Source organism: Oncorhynchus gorbuscha, linkage group LG19 (genome assembly GCF_021184085.1).
Source record: "Oncorhynchus gorbuscha isolate QuinsamMale2020 ecotype Even-year linkage group LG19, OgorEven_v1.0, whole genome shotgun sequence".
Taxonomy (NCBI): Eukaryota; Metazoa; Chordata; class Actinopteri; order Salmoniformes; family Salmonidae; genus Oncorhynchus; species Oncorhynchus gorbuscha.
The window spans coordinates 35,537,637-35,558,485 of NC_060191.1; the positions used below are offsets into that span (position 1 = coordinate 35,537,637).

Consider the following 20,849-nt stretch of genomic DNA (forward strand, 5'->3'; position numbering starts at 1 on the left):
ATGGGGAGGGAGAAACCCTATGTGTTCTACACCAGGATCAGGGAACTCCTGTTGTATACTGGGCACCACAAAGAAAGGTATGACCACTGAAATATTTGCCAAGGTAGCCCCATTACCACCACCAGTATCTGTATCGGCTGGGAATGACAATGAAAGGTGCCACATTGTTATATTAGCAGAACGCTACTTCTATGGTAATTATGTAAATGGTTGTTTTATTCTACATCAGTGGTTACAAACCGGTCGATTGCAATCGACTCGTCGATCTTCAAACATTTCTGTATGAAAGCCAACAAGGCTTGCGCTCCTTTTTTATTTTTTTGTGTTGCGCTGTTGGCGGGAAGGTGCACTTGATTCAGAAGCCCTGGAAACCTCATGGTCAAACGGGGAAAGGGTTCCAATCATTTTTCCACCATTTATTCTTTCCCATAGGGGATTTTTAGAAACACTTAAAATAAGGGGGGCTGTGTTTCGTGTAGGTTTACCCTGTCGTGACGTTTTGATGACCGTGTAAATCTCTCTAGGACAAGGTGACTTATCAGTATATTTGGCTTTATTTACTCTCAAATTCGAAAATGCTAATTAGCATCAAAGTATGCATGCAAAACTACAAATCCCTGCAAGCTCCTGCACGTCATCTCTAGCTGACACCTTTGCTGACACCTTTGCTAACATGTATTGGGTCCTTTTAAAACTTGCACAAGACAGTCCAAAGAATTGTTCATTTAAAGAAATGTTGCCAATTTATTAATGACTATATTCAGCTAACATTAGATAGTTAATCCAGAGATTCTTACCTTTGCCACAATCCAGCAGTCGTGTCCAAATCATCAGGCATTTGTAGTTCTTTGAGCAGCTAATTAGTGGGGTTTTTTTTGGGGGGGGGGGGTAAATACTGCCGACAACATTGATAAGTAACCTTGTACGAGAGAGATTTACACGGTTATCAAATTGTCATGCCAGGGTAAGCCTACACAAAACACAGCCCTTATTTTAAGTGCTTCTAAAATCTCCTGTGGAGAAACGATTGGAACCTATTTCCCTATTTTGACCGCTAGGTTTTAAGGGTATTATGACTCATACTGTGGTACTCTATGGTGTGTCTTGGTGGTGGCAAGGACCCACATCAAACCACACCGTGTTTGGCTTCCATCATGGCCGCCAGCATGTCTTGAGGAACAAGAGGGGGAAAAAAAGAGGCCAAATCAGCAGGTGCAGTTCCCCTTTAAGACGTGTTATAAAAACACAACCCAGACATTCCCTCCCTCCCCGTGAGGCAACTGGAACACCCCGGCATTGGGAGGTAAGGGTGGCAGGGAAACAGCCTGGCCTGGTCTTGGGAGCTGGGAAACTTCCGTCGTCCTCACCAGGGACCGAGCACAGTTTACCCTATATATATGGGTTCTGAGAGAGCACTGTGTGAGTTAAGCAAGGTGATAAAGAGGGTAAGGGCCTCCCTGTAACCAACGTTAGAGTTTCCATTTAACCTGTAATTGTAGGACTACAAGGGTTAGGATTTGTTTGGCTACTAACGTGGCGGCGGGTCTGTAATAAGGGTTTTGTGCCATGGCCCATTTTAAATCGTGTGAAGAGTGAAGCATGCACACTCAGTCTGCGCTGTGAAACTAGACGCTGTGCCTTTAAGCCATAATGGCCGGGTATGGCAGCCATGTCGCCACCCCCATTTAACTGAGCCTGTACCGTATCATCAGTGGGCCGAACCCTTTACCCACCAATCAGGTAAAAGGCTTTAGGCGGTGAGCAGTAGAAGTGGTATGGCTCTGCTGTGTTTTCCGTTACTTTAACCCCTTCACTGGTGTTCGTAGGCATGATATTCCACTCCATAGGGCACCATATAGGTTACTGTACTCACTCAGAGTCCCATGGTTCTGTATAGAGACAGTCAGTGTCCCAATGATTTCTTTGTGTCTTAAACACGGTTGTGTAGGACCACATGCATACATTACGGGTCACACATTACTATAAACTCTGACTGTTCTAAGAACTTTATTATAGAAGACATGGGTTATCGTCTTTACACTCAAACTCTAACTAGCTGGTCCTGTTGAGGATTGGACAGTGAGCATGTAACTTCTCAGCTAATGTTTCAACCTCACCTGTACTGTACTGTACTGTACTGGACTGGAGACAGTCCCTCGAGTACCAGTAGAGTAACAATGGCCTCTGGCTGGCATTTCCCCCTGCTAGGCAAGGCTGTGTTAGGCTGTGCTTCTCTAGGGATGTGTGTTTCTGAACGGGCTGGGAGTACACATTCCTTCGCTGCACGCAACTATGCGAAAAGCTAACACCACATATCACCAACACCACATTTAACACAGGGTGGTTTAACACAGGCTGCCCAAAAATATTTGACCAATCAGATCAGCACTGAAAAAGATCTGATGTGATTGGTCAAAAGACTCATTAGTGGAAAAAAATATCAGAATTGGGCTGCCTGTGTAAACCTAGCCATATTAGCACGTCTAGATCCAATGCCACACATGGTGAACACACATGATGCATGACCTTGTTGAATACTAATCCTAATAATAATACTGTGTCACAAAGGCTCTGATCCAACACCTCTAGAACACCAAGGGGTGGTTTCCCAGACACAGATGAATCCTAATACTGAAATAAAAAGCATTTCCCATTGAGCTTGCTTTTTAGTCCAAGACTAGTCTTAATCTGTGTCTGTGGAACTGACCCCAAGTCAACCACTTGGCCGTCATTTTGCGGAGGAAGCAAATGAAGGTAAACTAAACAATGGAATGAAATGGAATGATAATGTAGGCTATACCAACTGAATGGAACTAACAGTACATTGGCAGTTGGATATGTGTGGTTATTAGGCCTACTGACGGCTTATACTGATAGTGGGTAATATTTAACATGACATAAATGGTCAACAGAGAAAGTCGGGGTAGCCTATAAATAAGATATTCGAGAGTGCCCATTCCTGAAAGTTAAAAGGCCATACAATTTAAATTCTGCATATTGGCACAGCATTTCAGAATTTCAGTTTTCTGCCATACGACTGGTTTCACATTTGTCTCCGGTGATTACAAGTTCAAATATAACTAAAACAAGTGTCATTTATATTTACACTTCCCTTATCCAAATGGATTACTCATTCACCGAGCTCGTATCAATAGCTCTTATCGTTGTACATTACAGTGCATGGAGAATGGTGCTATTTTTATCTGGGGGAAAATTAAGTAGGTTTCCACTTGGAACTGGTAGGTTCGCTAGACGATATTCTTGGTTTCCTCGCTCGTAAAGGTTGTGTTAAATCAAGGTCAGAAAATGGCGTATCTGTAGACAGATACCTCAGCCACACCGTAATTTAGTCCATCTCCACCCAAAACTAATAGCACGCTATTCTTGTGCTTACGTTCAAGGTCAGTATATGCATAGAGTAGTGGATAAAAATGGAATTACGGTCCATTTACTCACGCTTAACTCGAGTCGGAATCGGGCCCCTAGCCTTTGTATCTCTGCTGGGGAGGTTGTTTGGGTCAGGTTTGGTGTGTGTGTGTGTGTGAGAGAGAGAGCAGGAATGTGAGAAAGAAAGCCATCAGGGTCCCGGTGACGGTGTGTTCTGTCAGGGCACGGATACTTCATGACGATACAGATCAGGACCCTGGAGAGTACAGTACACCTCATCCCTTCACCGACTCTGAACAAGAACCTTCTCCCTTTTTGTTTTACTCTGCCTCTCTTTTCTCACTCCACTGTCGTTTCTCTCTGCCTCCCTTTGTTCTCTCGCTCACTTGGCCTTCCCTTGTCTTTAAAAATTCTGTCATTATTTCTCCTTTTCTCTCCGTCTTTACCTTCCCTCTCCTCTGTCCCTCCATAGCTCCTCCTTTCTCTCTTCTCCCCTCTCCCAGCCCATCACAGAGCACAAGGGGGAAGAGTAAACACTGGTGAAGAGCGGAGGACTGACTTCCTCTTTCACTCCAGCTCGGCTCATTTAGACAAATACTGGCTCAGTTATCAGCATGGAATGAGGAGCGAGCAGGGAGAGAAGACAGTATCATTCAGTGTCACTCCAGAACTGTCAAGCCCAGACGCTTCAATACAGAGTGACGACAGAGTCCTTCATGTTCAAATCCACTGAATCCATTACAGTGCCAGTCAGCCGTCCGCCTACCGTGGTGCAAAGCAGCTGTGTCAAATACAACACTCAATAATCATATCCGACATAGTGAACAGTCACGGGATACCAAGAGGACACCCAAATACTCCCATCTGTAGCCAAACCATAATCTGGCTCAGTCTCATTATGGAAGAATGATACAGGCCAAAGTACAAGTGTTCCCTTCTGCCTGTGTGACTCTCTGGCCAGCCTGCCGGCCACCATCGTCTCGCCTCATTACCACGCGACGCTCACACGCTGTGTACACGCTGTGTGTGTGTTCATTAACCTCCGACTCCAGCCCCAACCCGCTGGTCTCTACCCACCATCAAGTCCCACACACACAGCCAGGACCGAGCTCATCTGAAGTCCCTCCAGGAGTCGGTGTGTAGAGGACAGACATGACAGTAATCCCGATGTGATTTACTGTACTTGGGACTGTTGAACGTGGCTACATAATTCAACTGATACCATTTTGGTGTATAAACACACAGGACATGGGCTGTAAGTAAGACTTGATTAAAGGTTTGGCTAGTGAACATAGTACAGTATAAATCGGTACAGTAGCTTTTTTAAGAACACTCAAAATATGGCTGGCTGCTCTAATGTAATGTATTGTGTTTTGACAGATGGGGGGGGTGTTCATTCACGACAGGGTCAGGCTGCTTCTGGGAAATATGATGTCATCAGCAACATGGGTGGTGGTGTTGCATTGTGGGGAAGAATGGCCTTACTAAGGCATTTGCGTTGATCCTGACTCACTGTGGAAGAGCTCTTTATCTGGGATTGAGATGGAAATCACAGTCTCAATTCACTCTGCTCTGTTGCTAAGCAATCAGTGTGAGGGCACAGAGAAATGCTGGTGAACATTTATGTTGTCAAGCACTTCCAGCGGGCTTCCAGAATGTTTTAGTCGCTAATAGTCGCATCCTCCAACCTCGCATCCCCTAACCTCACTCATTACCCTCACAAAAAATGTCAACCGAAACAAATGGGAAAAGCACTATAGTGGTAGATATACAGCCAATAAAATGTTTGATGCTTAGTGGTAGATATACAGCCAATAGATGTGTGATTGCTTAGCGGTAGATATACAGCCAATAGATGTGTGATGCTTAGTGGTAGATATACAGCCAATAGATGTGTGATTGCTTAGTGGTAGATATACAGCCAATAAAATGTTTGATGCTTAGTGGTAGATATACAGCCAATAAAATGTTTGATGCTTAGTGGTAGATATACAGCCAATAGATGTGTGATGCTTAGTGGTAGATATACAGCCAATAGATATACAGCCAATAGATGTGTGATGCTTAGTGGTAGATATGTGTGATGCTTAGTGGTAGATATACAGCCAATAGATGTGTGATTGCTTAGTGGTAGATATACAGCCAATAGATGTGTGATGCTTAGTGGTAGATATACAGCCAATAGATGTGTGATGCTTAGTGGTAGATATACAGCCAATAGATGTGTGATTGCCAATAGATGTTTGATGCTTAGTGGTAGACATACAGCCAATAGATGTGTGATGCTTAGTGGTAGATATACAGCCAATAGATGTTTGATGCTTAGTGGTAGATATACAGCCAATAGATGTTTGATGCTTAGTGGTAGATATACAGCCAATAGATGTGTGATTGCTTAGCGGTAGATATACAGCCAATAGATGTGTGATTGCTTAGCGGTAGATATACAGCCAATAGATGTGTGATGCTTAGTGGTAGATATACAGCCAATAGATGTGTGATGCTTAGTGGTAGATATACAGCCAATAGATGTTTGATGCTTAGTGGTAGATATACAGCCAATAGATGTGTGATTGCTTAGCGGTAGATATACAGCCAATAGATGTGTGAAGCTTAGTGGTAGATATACAGCCAATAGATGTGTGATTGCTTAGTGGTAGATATACAGCCAATAAAATGTTTGATGCTTACGGGTAGATATACAGCCAATAGATGTGTGATTGCTTAGCGGTAGATATACAGCCAATAGATGTGTGATGCTTAGTGGTAGATATACAGCCAATAGATGTGTGATTGCTTAGTGGTAGATATACAGCCAATAGATGTGTGATGCTTAGTGGTAGATATACAGCCAATAGATGTGTGATGCTTAGTGGTAGATATACAGCCAATAGATGTGTGATTGCTTAGTGGTAGACATACAGCCAATAGATGTGTGATGCTTAGTGGTAGATATACAGCCAATAGATGTTTGATGCTTAGTGGTAGATATACAGCCAATAAAATGTTTGATGCTTACAATAGATGTGTGATTGGGTAGATATACAGCCAATAGATGTGTGATTGCTTAATGGTAGATATACAGCCAATAGATGTTTGAGCCAATAGATGTGTTTGAAGCTTAGTGGTAGTAGATATACAGCCAATAGATGTGTGATGCTTAGTGGTAGATATACAGCCAATAAAATGTTTGATGCTTAGTGGTAGATATACAGCCAATAGATGTGTGATTGCTTAGGGTAGATATACAGCCAATAGATGTGTGATTGCTTAGTGGTAGATATACAGCCAATATGTGTGATGCCAATTAGTGGTAGATATACAGCCAATAGATGTTTAGATATACAGCCAATAGATGTTTGATTAGTGGTAGATATACAGCCAATAGATGTTTGATGCTTAGTGGTAGATATACAGCCAATAAAATGTTTGATGCTTAGTGGTAGATATACAGCCAATAAAATGTTTGATGCTTAGTGGTAGATATACAGCCAATAGATGTGTGATGATGGTAGATATACTTGATGCGGTAGATATACAGCCAATAGATGTGTGATGCTTAGTGGTAGATATACAGCCAATAGAGTGGTAGATATACAGCCAATAGATGTGTGATTGCTTAGTGGTAGATATACAGCCAATAGATGTGTGATGCTTAGTGGTAGATATACAGCCAATAGATGTGTGATGCTTAGTGGTAGATATACAGCCAATAGATGTGTGATTGCTTAGTGGTAGACATACAGCCAATAGATGTGTGATGCTTAGTGGTAGATATACAGCCAATAGATGTTTGATGCCAATAGATGTTTGATGCTTAGTGGTAGATATACAGCCAATAAAATGTTTGATGCCTTGATGCTTACGGGTAGATATACAGCCAAAAGATGTGTGATTGCTTAATGGTAGATATACAGCCAATAGATGTTTGATGCTTAGTGGTAGATATACAGCCAATAGATGTGTGATGCTTAGTGGTAGATATACAGCCAATAAAATGTTTGATGCTTACGGGTAGATATACAGCCAATAGATGTGTGATTGATTAGCTTAGTGGTAGATATACAGCCAATAGGTAGATATACAGCCAATAGATGTGTGATGCTTAGTGGTAGATATACAGCCAATATGTGTGATGCTTAGTGGTAGATATACAGCCAATAGATGTTTGATGCTTAGTGGTAGATATACAGCCAATAAAATGTTTGATGCTTAGTGGTAGATATACAGCCAATAAAATGTTTGATGCTTAGTGGTAGATATACAGCCAATAAAATGTTTGATGCTTACGGGTAGATATACAGCCAATAGATGTGTGATGCTTAGTGGTAGATATACAGCCAATAAAATTTGATGCTTAGTGGTAGATATACAGCCAATAGATGTGTGATGCTTAGTGGTAGATATACAGCCAATAAAATGTTTGATGCTTAGTGGTAGATATACAGCCAATAAAATGTTTGATGCTTAGTGGTAGATATACAGCCAATAAAATGTTTGATGCTTAGTGGTAGATATACAGCCAATAGATGTGTGATGCTTAGTGGTAGATATACAGCCAATAGATGTGTGATTGCTTAGCGGTAGATATACAGCCAATAGATGTGTGATTGCTTAGCGGTAGATATACAGCCAATAGATGTGTGATGCTTAGTGGTAGATATACAGCCAATAGATGTGTGATGCTTAGTGGTAGATATACAGCCAATAGATGTTTGATGCTTAGTGGTAGATATACAGCCAATAGATGTGTGATTGCTTAGCGGTAGATATACAGCCAATAGATGTGTGATGCTTAGTGGTAGATATACAGCCAATAGATGTGTGATTGCTTAGCGGTAGATATACAGCCAATAGATGTGATGCTTAGTGGTAGATATACAGCCAATAGATGTGTGATGCTTAGTGGTAGATATACAGCCAATAGATGTGTGATGCTTAGTGGTAGATATACAGCCAATAGATGTGTGATGCTTAGTGGTAGATATACAGCCAATAGATGTGTGATGCTTAGTGGTAGATATACAGCCAATAGATGTGTGATGCTTAGTGGTAGATATACAGCCAATAGATGTGTGATTGCTTAGTGGTAGATATACAGCCAATAGATGTGTGATGCTTAGTGGTAGATATACAGCCAATAGATGTTTGATGCTTAGTGGTAGATATACAGCCAATAGATGTTTGATGCTTAGTGGTAGATATACAGCCAATAGATGTGTGATGCTTAGTGGTAGATATACAGCCAATAAAATGTTTGATGCTTACGGGTAGATATACAGCCAATAGATGTGTGATTGCTTAGCGGTAGATATACAGCCAATAGATGTGTGATTGCTTAGCGGTAGATATACAGCCAATAGATGTGTGATGCTTAGTGGTAGATATACAGCCAATAGATGTTTGATGCTTAGTGGTAGATATACAGCCAATAGATGTTTGATGCTTAGTGGTAGATATACAGCCAATAAAATGTTTGATGCTTACGGGTAGATATACAGCCAATAGATGTGTGATTGCTTAATGGTAGATATACAGCCAATAGATGTTTGATGCTTAGTGGTAGATATACAGCCAATAGATGTGTGATGCTTAGTGGTAGATATACAGCCAATAAATGTTTGATGCTTACGGGTAGATATACAGCCAATAGATGTGTGATTGCTTAGCGGTAGATATACAGCCAATAGATGTGTGATGCTTAGTGGTAGATATACAGCCAATAGATGTTTGATGCTTAGTGGTAGATATACAGCCAATAGATGTTTGATGCTTAGTGGTAGATATACAGCCAATAGATGTTTGATGCTTAGTGGTAGATATACAGCCAATAGATGTTTGATGCTTAGTGGTAGATATACAGCCAATAAAATGTTTGATGCTTAGTGGTAGATATACAGCCAATAGATGTGTGATTGCTTAGCGGTAGATATACAGCCAATAGATGTGTGATGCTTAGTGGTAGATATACAGCCAATAGATGTGTGATGCTTAGTGGTAGATATACAGCCAATAGATGTGTGATGCTTAGTGGTAGATATACAGCCAATAGATGTGTGATTGCTTAGTGGTAGATATACAGCCAATAGATGTGTGATGCTTAGTGGTAGATATACAGCCAATAGATGTGTGATTGCTTAGCGGTAGTAGATATACAGCCAATAGATGTGTGATGATATACAGCCAATAGATGTGTGATGCTTAGTGGTAGATATACAGCCAATAGATGTGTGATGCTTAGTGGTAGATATACAGCCAATAGATGTGTGATTGCTTAGTGGTAGATATACAGCCAATAGATGTGTGATGCTTAGTGGTAGATATACAGCCAATAGATGTTTGATGCTTAGTGGTAGATATACAGCCAATAGATGTTTGATGCTTAGTGGTAGATATACAGCCAATAGATGTTTGATGCTTAGTGGTAGATATACAGCCAATAGATGTTTGATGCTTACGGGTAGATATACAGCCAATAGATGTGTGATTGCTTAATGGTAGATATACAGCCAATAAAATGTTTGATGCTTAGCGGTAGATATACAGCCAATAGATGTGTGATTGCTTAGCGGTAGATATACAGCCAATAGATGTGTGATGCTTAGTGGTAGATATACAGCCAATAGATGTTTGATGCTTAGTGGTAGATATACAGCCAATAGATGTTTGATGCTTAGTGGTAGAATATACAGCCAATAGATGTTTGATGCTTAGTGGTAGATATACAGCCAATATATGTGTGATTGCTTAGTGGTAGATATACAGCCAATAGATGTTTGATGCTTGCACTGACCATGGTGTTGAAGATTGCAGCCCACTGCATGTATGCATGTAGTATTTTATAAGTGCGCATTTTTTGGGCCTGAGAGCACATGCAACTGTTGCATACTTAACCACAATTAACATGTACCGTGCCACAGCACAGCCCCAGCCTGGAGGATATGCACACGCGTGTACAAACACACAAAGTTCTTGTACACCAGCGTTCATATAGACATGACACAGTCCAAACCAGCGCTAGTAGAGATCTAAGCCAGTAGTCAACCAGAACTGTGAGAGTCAGTCAAACCGGCATATGAATGTCACAAACACCGTGACCATACAACGGCATCCCAGTCGCTCTCCTCTCCTGTTGCTCCCAGCCCCTGATCTCATTCAAACGGCATGACCCGACGTGTCGCGATCAGATCAGCCTTCTTCAATCTCTGTTCAAATCTCTCAGCGCCTCCGTGCCAATCTAATGGGCACCACTGGCACCAGCATTAATGCCCTAATAGCGTTGCCTCCTGTCTCTGCCCGCATGCCTGCCTGCCAATATGAAGGCCAGAGAGAGAGAGAGAGAGAACAGGCTGTTCCTGGAAAGAAGTAAAATAAAAAGGGGCAAGCACGCTGTCATAGCATACTGCCAGCAGATAAGGGGCATAGAGGACAGAGGCAGGAGAGAGATAAGGCTGAACAAATACAGGGCCTGACCCTGATGAGACAGACACACAGACAGACAGACGAGAGGGGAGAGCATCAGGGTAGTGCTAGGCTAACTAACTAGCACTGGGATAGGTAGGTGTATACTGTGCTGGGGATTTGCCAGGCTGAGCTTAGCTGAAGTGGGCCTGTGTGGGTTTTACTGGACTGGGCTGATGTGAGCTGTTCTATGCTGTGATGGCAAATTCTGTGCCGATCAGACAGTGAGAAATGTGTTGGACTGAGGTGAACTCTGTGTGCTCAGCTGGCCTGTGTATTTCTGGATGAGTCAGTAAGGTTGAGCTAAGGACAGACGGCGCCTGTCCAGGGATCGATACAGTTCCATTGGGTTCTAAGGCTCTCTGTGGACCTGCCGTAAGTCTCGGGCCTGACTAACCAGCTGAGCTGACACAAGTTGATGGAGTAATGCGCCATGCCGGTCTGTGAATTATTGGAAGCAAATAGGAAAAATAGGAGTGTATTATTACAGGTTTATTTCTAGTGAAATAAACTTTATTGGATATTCAACCATTAAATCCCATTATATTTCTATCTTCCACTTCACCTCTCTAATCGTATGTATCCATCATCTCACAGTTTCCATACTGAAATCGCTCTGGATAAGAGCGTCTGCTAAATGACTTAAATTAAATGTAATGTAACTCGTCATTTTCCCTCCGCTGCGGCTGAGTGTGTACTTGTTAATGAGGTCGGGTATCTAGCAGAAAAAGCTGATCAGCCTTGATGAGTCATGCCTGGTGATGGACCCCATCTTGCTTGAGTCACACTAACCACAGGGCTGTGTGTGTGTGTGTGTGTGTGTGTGTGTGTGTGTGTGTGTGTGTGTGTGTGTGTGTGTGTGTGTGTGTGTGTGTGTGTGTGTGTGTGTGTGTGTTCCTCCATTTCCAGTAACCTGACAAAAAGCGGTCATTTATACTATGTACACTCTTTTCTCCCCTGCTCTGTGAATCAGAACGTCACACTACCCACCAGTGTGACTCTTTATGCAAACGCAACCAACCCAGCCTACTGTCAGCATAATCTGAGACCACACACACACACACACACACACACACACACACACACACACACACAAACACACAGGCAGAACACATGCACACCGAGACACAAACAGTGACACGCTGAATTTCAAACCCAAGATGGACTGCACTTGGGAAGTGCTCTCTGTGTGTGAGAATCGCTTGAAAGGTGAGTGGGCATGTGTTCATACAGTAAGTAGAGAATGTGTGACTGTCTGGCATAGGACACCGAAACGCAGTCCGGACTGCTCTCAGAGTCCGTATGAGTCATCAACCCCTGCTGTAAAAAGCTCCAAAACAAGCTGAGATCACAAGAAGCATGCTCTTCCAGAGCCTACTCTCCCAGGACAAACAACAAGCACTACATTCCCTAGGAGGTCACCCAGAGAAAAGTAAATGCTCATCTTTAAAACGGTTTTGCATTCGAGTGCAAATGGTTACATGATCCTTCGGCCTTCTGTAAACTGAACGGGTAAGGATAGGAAGTGCGAAGAGCAGTGTGATCCTCTCAGTACCTTAAAGCCTATGTAAAGCTCTCATCATTTGTTTTACATGTCTCTTTGTCTTAGCAGCTGGCTTGGTACTGGATCGTGAGTGCGCTAGGCTAAATGCTAGTTGCTAGCATCTCCCTGGCTGTTCCTGTGTGCAGCAGCGCGGCAGTCTCTCTGGGAGGGGCATCTGAGGGCACACTGCACTAGACACTCATGATACGGCTGGCGCTGCTGCATCGGGCGCTGTCTATCCCTCTGAACCACCTCTCATCTCACGCCTTCGAAATAACATCAATCTCTCCCTACCTAAGATATCTTCTTCTTCCTTCTCTCCTCCACACTTCTCTTCATCTACTACTCACTCTCTCTACCCATCTCTCACTCTACCACTCTTTCACTGCGCCTTTTCTTGTGATATATTGTCGCTGCTGCGTTGTGCTTGGATGGAGCTGGTGTGTGTTTGCTGAGCGTGCATTGGGTTGAGCTCCAGCTGGTACTATGGTGGCATTATTCTGGGCACACACACACACACACACACACACACACACACACACACACACACTGCAGTGCTACGCTCTGTATGGCCCTGTTACCAAGGAAACGGAGGGGAAATAGTTTGGCAGAGAAGCTAGAGGGGCTGATAAGACGCAGGAGAAAGGGAGTGGGGAGAGGACCGAAAGAAAGAAGTGGGGGGAATAAAGAGGGAACAACGAGAAAAAAGGACAAAAGGAAAGAATAGACACATAACATTAGAGAGAAACAATGCTGGGGGACAGTACTTACTGAGCCATATAGACAGTAGGCTAATACAGATCGGAGCTACGTACAGATCGACATAGGAAAACGAAAGCAAGTTTCAGGTTGGGGGTAAATGTATATAGCTTTTGTTGTGATTCTGTTGCAATTTAAAAACCAATAAATAAAAAGTATTAAAAGCTACAATATGTAACTTTTAGGAGACCTGACTAAATTCACATAGAAATGTGCATCATAGATCTGTAATTCTCATTGAAAGCAAGTCCAACAAGCGGTAGATCTGTTCTATGTGCACTATTTCTATGCTTCCCTTTCTTAAGTTTTGTTTTTGCGTCTTTTACGTTTTACTTCAAACAGCTGAAAATACAATATTTTTGGTTATTGAAAATATATTTCACTGCAGTTTAGATGGTACAATGATATTCTACACTATATATTGCTTGTTTGGTCACAAACTGAAATTCGGAAACTAGTAGAAATTCTGCAACCAGGAAATGGCATATTGCACCTTAAAAAAAAAAGAAGAAACATTAAAGAGCAGAGGACTGCTGGCGCAATGACCTTGTAAATTATCCGAACTCCTCCCTCCCTTTCTGTTATTCGAATCTTTGCCTCGCCCACTTCCACCCCCTCAATTCATACCTTGATCTATGACTCATTGCTACTGTTCTATCCACTTCCACCACACTACATAACACACAGCAAAGACATTCTTTCCGTTCAAGATGGCACAGTATGCCAAGACAAGAGTAGGGGAGTTGTGATGGAACATATGAGCAGGGACATTGGCTTGTGGCTCAACTAACCCATTTAGCATCAGCTGCCTGCCTGCCACACTCATGGACCAGAGCAAGCATAACCTTTGACCTGGAAGAAGAATAGTCAGTTCCATGACAGAGGAGCAAAGGGCTGATGACTGGGAGAGTGACGTCCCTGTTCAAACACATGTCGTCTGGGTATTCCAGAAAGTATGTCACTGTGGGGGCAAAGGTGTATCTCTACTACTCCGACGGGGTCGCCACACGCAGCTACGGTTTGATAGTGTAGTGTACACAGACGCGCACGCACACACACACACACACACTGCACCCCACGAGAGGTGAAGAGCCCATATTCTGACAGCTCTGACCCACTGAACACTGGTACTGCTGCTACCCCTCACATCTCTACTGCACACACACTGTTAACCCTGGAACTGGTGCCCCACTCGCACGCTAGGCTAAATTACATTTACATTTACATTTAAGTCATTTAGCAGACGCTCTTATCCAGAGCGACTTACTAAATCCACAATTACTGCAGTACCACTGACTACCACTACTACTACCCTCCCTTACAGTTACTACTACTTCTAAAGCTACAACTATTACTACTACCCTACACTACAGTTACTACTACCCTACCTTACAGTTACTACTACTTCTAAAGCTACACCATTTACTACCACCCTCCACTACAGTTACTACTACCTTACCTTACAGTTACTACTACTTCTAAAGCTACAACTATTACTACCACCCTCCACTACAGTTACTACTACCTTACCTTAGTTACTACTACTTCTAAAGCTACAACTATTACTACCACCCTCCACTACAGTTACTACTACCTTACCTTAGTTACTACTACTTCTAAAGCTACAACTATTACTACCACCCTACACTACAGTTACTACTACCCTACACTACAGTTACTACTACTTCTAAAGCTACAACTATTACTACTACCCTACACTACAGTTACTACTACCCTACACTACAGTTACTACTACTTCTAAAGCTACAACTATTACTACCACCCTACACTACAGTTACTACTACCCTACACTACAGTTACTACTACTTCTAAAGCTACAACTATTACTACTACCCTACACTACAGTTACTACTACCCTACACTACAGTTACTACTACCCTACACTACAGTTACTACCACCCTACACTACAGTTACTACTACCCTACACTACAGTTACTACTACTTCTAAAGCTACAACTATTACTACCACCCTACACTACAGTTACTACTACCCTACACTACAGTTACTACTACTTCTAAAGCTACAACTATTACTACTACCCTACACTACAGTTACTACTACCCTACACTACAGTTACTACTACTTCTAAAGCTACAACTATTACTACCACCCTACACTACAGTTACTACTACCCTACACTACAGTTACTACTACTTCTAAAGCTACAACTATTACTACTACTTCTAAAGCTACAACTATTACTACTACCCTACACTACAGTTACTACTACCCTACACTACAGTTACTACTACTTCTAAAGCTACAACTATTACTACCACCCTACCCTACCCTACAACTGGGCAATTCCACTATAATGGAAATACATTGAAATTATTTTACTTTAAAATGTACGCCAAACAAAAAACAAACATTGATTTCAAAGCACAACGACTGCTTTGAACAATTCACTCAAATAAATAAAAACACATTTACTGGAAAAACTGTGCCGATGCAAAGCTTGATAAAATATCAGTTTTGTTCGGTTACCAAACTTTGTATCTGCACAGTTCTTCACGTAATGTGTTTTTGTAAAACTTTGTGTTTAATTGTTCAAAGTAGTCCTTGTGCATAGAGTTCTATGGTTTGTTCAATGGTTTTTGTTTGGTATACATTTTAATGTGAAAAAATGTGAGTCTCAGTGTAATTCCGCTACCATGGAATTGCCCAACTACTACCACTAGTGAGGCTACAACTACCTCAACTATTACACGTAGTACCCTACATTATAGCTACTACTACTAATTCGATTAAGGCTACAACTACCACAACTATTACTGCTATGCCCTCTACCACTTCTATCACTACTTCTATCCCCACCATCACTACTTTATCTACTATAAATATTGAAATTAAATATTTCACTTCAAGCTCTTTGAGTAAATGTGGCGTAACAAAGTCTAGACAGTCCTTCAATGACTAACGCCACTGATAAGAGGGAGACCCTGGGGTCAAGGTTCAGTAGTGAACAACTGAGATAATATGTTAATATAACACAGTCACTAGGTAGCAGATTATATCAAAGTGACTTACAGTGAAACACAATCGGGTTATATTGAGTATAATGTACTGCGGCTTGTACAGGACTCAAACCATGCTCTAGTCTAGTTGAACCAAGGACTAGAAAGGTCTGAACCCTGCTTTGGGAGAGGGCTGAGTGGGCTGAGAAACTGGGTCAGGGTGGGATGGAAACCTGGGAGAATGCAGTGAGACTGGGTGACAGACGTAGGACCGTGACATAATACGCAAAGATAGCCGTAGGACCTGGCTCAAATATCAAGACCTGCGTCACTGGGCAAGCTCACTGACAGCTTACAGCACTGTAGCCAACTACTGCGCCTTGGTAATCGAATGAAAGTCAGTCTATTCAGGAAGTCAACTGAAATTCCAATTAAATAACTGAACAGGGCTTTTCAGGGAATTCTTAATGAACTGAAAAGGAGAAACTATTAATTTTAAAAAAATGTGTGTATACACACACTTTTTTTTTTGCTTCCTGAATTGAGTGACTTCAATTTGAATTGAACCCAAACCTGTCAGTCATATCTGGCCATTGTCTAAGCTTGTAATATTAATGTTTTATGCTATGCGGAGGACGGTTAAAAAGAACCATTCTTTCATACATTCATTATCTCAAACACAAAGACAAAAGCGATCCAAACAAGCGCATGCGTACATAGCCATACAGAAGTAGCCTACAATAGGCTAGGCAAGCAAACACACATACACAGCCATCCAAACAGACACCAACCAATCAAACACACGCACCCTTACCAAACCAGCCACAAGAATGCCTTGTTTGCGTATGGGTGAGAGATTGAAAGAGCGGTCTTCAAAGCTAGTGAAACACCGATCTCAGACCAGATAGCTCCCAGAAGGTTGACTTGCTGCCAGTGGTATGAGAACATTGGCATGACAATAGGGGCCATACACTGGCATGGGAGAAGTCGGGGGCATATAGGACAGCTATGGCCCCACTTAGCTGAGGGAGAACAGACAGGATTACATACCCACCCTTTGTCAGTGATATGATAGTGCCAGTTCAGGATCACAGTAGAGATGTCATCAAAATGGGACACCACTCCCCCCCTATCTATGGCGTAGAATTATATAAAACGTTGACATTGTTACTAATCCTTTCTATTTCAGTCTCTCCTCCGTCTCACCCCTCGATCCTCATTAGCATGATATGGCCATTGATGACACCGAGTCCCCAGCTCACCCTGTTCCCTTCCACAATTCTCTATATTCCCTCTTCCCCAGCTTCTCGCCCCACATCTCCCCTCATCTTGGCGCTCCAAGTGATGACGCCGTCCCTTCCTGTCTTCAAACCCACCGTCTCTACCTGCTACCCTGCCCCTCGGTCCTCCCCCACCCTTCCAGTTCTCTCACCTTGGTGCGTCCATTGATGACACAGTCCCCCAGCTGCCCGTGGGCAGCGCTGTGCATCACGGCCTCGTCGATGTGTGCCATCAGCATGGCGATGCCCTCGCAACCCGGCTCGTGCCCCTCCACCCAGGCGATCTGGTCTCCACGGATATTCCGTGAGGGGATGCTCCTCTGGCTGACCAGCTGACCCCCCCGGAACTTCCCGCTGCGGTTCAGACTCTCCACCTCGCCCAGCACTGACTCACCCAGCCGTGGCCCCAGGAAACTGTCCTTCACACAGATACCATAGGAAGTCAGGCAGGGCACGATGTACTGCTGGGCGATACTCTCCGCCGACCAGCCCACCCCGGCCGGTAACGGTAGAGACTGGATGCTGTTGGCCTCCACCGGGGACATCTGGCCTGGAACAACCCCGGGGCCCAGCAGCATCACCTTGTGTACATTGTGGTGCAGCTTGTTGTTGTGAGGGTCGGGCAAAGAGGGGTGAGGGGTGGCGCAGTGGTTGAGGTTGCTATGGTTATTGTTGATGCTGCTGTCGCCGTTGGCAGCAAGAGGGAGGACAGCCTTGCCGGGTTTGGAGGGCTCCACTTTGTGAACTTCGCTCTCGGACACTCGTCTCCGTTTGCAATCCGAGGTTATCGACTCACCTGGTCCATAGGCCATCATACCTAGAGTACCTAAACCTGAACCCACTGATAAGGCACAACCTTTGGGCATCTCAGAACCCATGTCCCGGTTCTCCTCACCTCTCCGCTTCCGATGGTGCAGCTGTTTGACCTGCGGGTCACCATTGGGCCTCTTCACCAGAAGAATGCATTTCTCATGTTGTGTTCTGTCCCCATTCTCCACGAGGCGTGCTCTGCTGCCTAGGTGTTGCGCAAGGCCATTGGGTGTCTCCCCCACCCCTTTCACTTGCGGAGGGTAACCGTTGGGACCACTGTGGCTGCCCTCAATGGTTGCGAACGGAGACACAATCCCACCGTTATAGAACGGCAGCCCAGTATTCGTCTGTTTCTTTAAAACCGTGATGCTGGAAGTGCTTGTTTTTGAAGCCAGACCAGACAGTAATTCCGCGGCCGTGGCGCTCCCAACCGGCGCTATGCCCTGGCAGTAGCCGTTTAGTCCATTGAGTCCCATGTTGGTTTGGAAAGGTTGAAACTCGGCGGCTCCAAATATGTGTTCACCGTTTCTCACTCTCTCGCCGGAGGCTGGAAAACTGTTGTGTCCGTGGGAAGAGCTTTGATTTAAAAGGTCCGTGTGTTCCAAGCTCTCCATTTCATCTCGTCTAGTGCTAGATGCGCACGTAGCCCACGTCCTCGCCTCATTTTTTACGGGAGCCACCGTGCGAGAGCGAGAGTGCAGCACAACTGCCTAGGCTGCGAGAGAGGAGCGGTGCCACAGTTGTGGGAAGTTTCATATTAAAAAGTCTCCTTGCCACAGTTTTTCTTTCATTCATGATTTTTCTTTAAATGGTTTCACATTTGTCTTCGATTGAAATGTTTTCTGGTATTCAGAAGCTTGAAACGTTTCTAAAACAAAATGATACAATAATTACTTGACTGCGATTACCGTTATAGCCTATAATAAGTAGGCTAATCGTATAGCCTCACATGCTTGGGACAAAATACTCTAGCTAAACATAAATCAGCCTAATCTTCCCACCAGGCCTAGACTATTCATATTCCATCGATTAAGAAAGCTCCAAGGGACCCTACACTTTGTAGACAAATTGAACCGTAGTCCGAATATGTTATGTAGCGTTGCCTACATTTATTGACTAACTTAGAATAGGCCTACATTTCTTTAAATATGTTGTATTATATTCTAATAATATATTCTATTCCGACATGGGGCTATAGTGACTCGGGTAGTTAAATGGTAATCGTTTTTTTTACAGCAGTTCAATCCTAAAATATTGTTATGACAATATATTTCAGGGAATAACACATTAAGGTCATAACATTGATATCGGTTATAATAATTCCCCACTTCACGATGAGGGGGCAAACACAATGTCAGAGCAGCTAATCGGAAGAACGCATGCCACTCTACCTTGTTATGCATTCACATTACTACAGTGTATAGCCTGCATGCATAGCCAATCATTTAAGACATATAGCCTACACGTGTTTGCATTCCTTTCAACATACAGATAGCCTATATTGGATTATTTTGGAGTGAGTTTAGCTACGATTCAGAAATCAATTCAACAACGTGCATGTAATAATAGTAGCCCGGGCAAAATATAGCCCTCTGTCTGTCAGCTGATTGTACACTTACCTATCAGTAACTCAAAGCTTCCAGCAACGTAGCCTACGTGACCGGCTGAGGGTATGTCTGTTATTTCCGGGATTGTCTTGGTGATGTTCTAGACACATTTCTTTGTTTAACCTATAAATATCCATATATGTCCACCACCCGGGGTTACATTTGGAAACTGATGCTTGTCCTGGGGAGGGAACTACCGCTTCTGCCGCGGGAGAAACGGCAGGTCCTCCTCAATCAACAAAAAGTACGCTCCATTCCCCCGCCGATCCTCCGCTGGTAACTCCCACTAGCATCTCTCTCTATCTCTCCTGCCTCGCTCTCCCTCTCCTGTCCACGAACTACCCTGTCAATTACAGGTGCTCTTGAACAAGTCATGTGACACCAATCTGCTACAGAAACAAAATACATTCCACGCGTGTGTTTAGACTATTTATCTTCAATATGTTGAAGGTTCATAGAGTGTAATATTAGGATCTAAAATATAAGGGAAACAGTGGTGTATAAATGGATGACAATGGAAGGCAAGCTTCCCCCAAATATTTGACCAATAAAAATGATAAAATAATGTCTCTTTCCTCTTTGTGTTTTCATAATTTAACATCAATTCCTGGTGGAATCATCTGAGTGAGGGAAACAGCGACCCCCTGTCTCAGTATGGGTAGCCCATGTACTGTATCTGATGCTCTCTGGAACAAACTAGTATGACATGTTGTCGCTGTAGCATTTGATTGATTGATTGATGCCAGCAAGCATTTGGCCTCCCTTGATAATATTTTTTTAAATAAAAAAATGCCAATCAGCATTAAACTGAGCTCATGTGGGTTGTCCTGGCACAGCAAAAGGGAGACCAGTTTGGTTCTCTTTCAAGTATTCGTTTTGGTTGTACTATGCCAGCCATGATTATCTGGACATCGAGACATGTGCGCCGGGGAAGGGTGTCCCTCCTACCCTATAAAAGGCAGTGTCTCTTAGTCATTCAAACACCTCTTATCGCTTTTCATCAGAAAACTTACGTCAACACG

At 43.2% G+C, this 20,849-nt stretch overlaps 1 protein-coding gene across 2 annotated transcripts in view; it reads right to left on the minus strand.

Annotated features, from left to right (window-relative positions):
- The window catches only part of LOC124005619, a 33,362-nt gene extending 13,200 nt beyond the window's left edge, over positions 1-20,162 (minus strand). For both annotated transcript variants that reach the window (XR_006833657.1, XM_046315036.1), the window contains exons 1-2: positions 19,840-20,162; positions 17,563-19,088 (exon numbers count right to left, since the gene is read on the minus strand). Coding sequence is in view for 1 of the 2 variants with exons in the window: in XM_046315036.1 (XP_046170992.1) it covers positions 17,563-18,834 (1,272 nt within the window). In the remaining variant the exon portion in view is untranslated. The remainder of the gene's footprint in view (positions 1-17,562; positions 19,089-19,839) is intronic.
- Between the last annotated feature and the right edge of the window lie 687 nt (positions 20,163-20,849).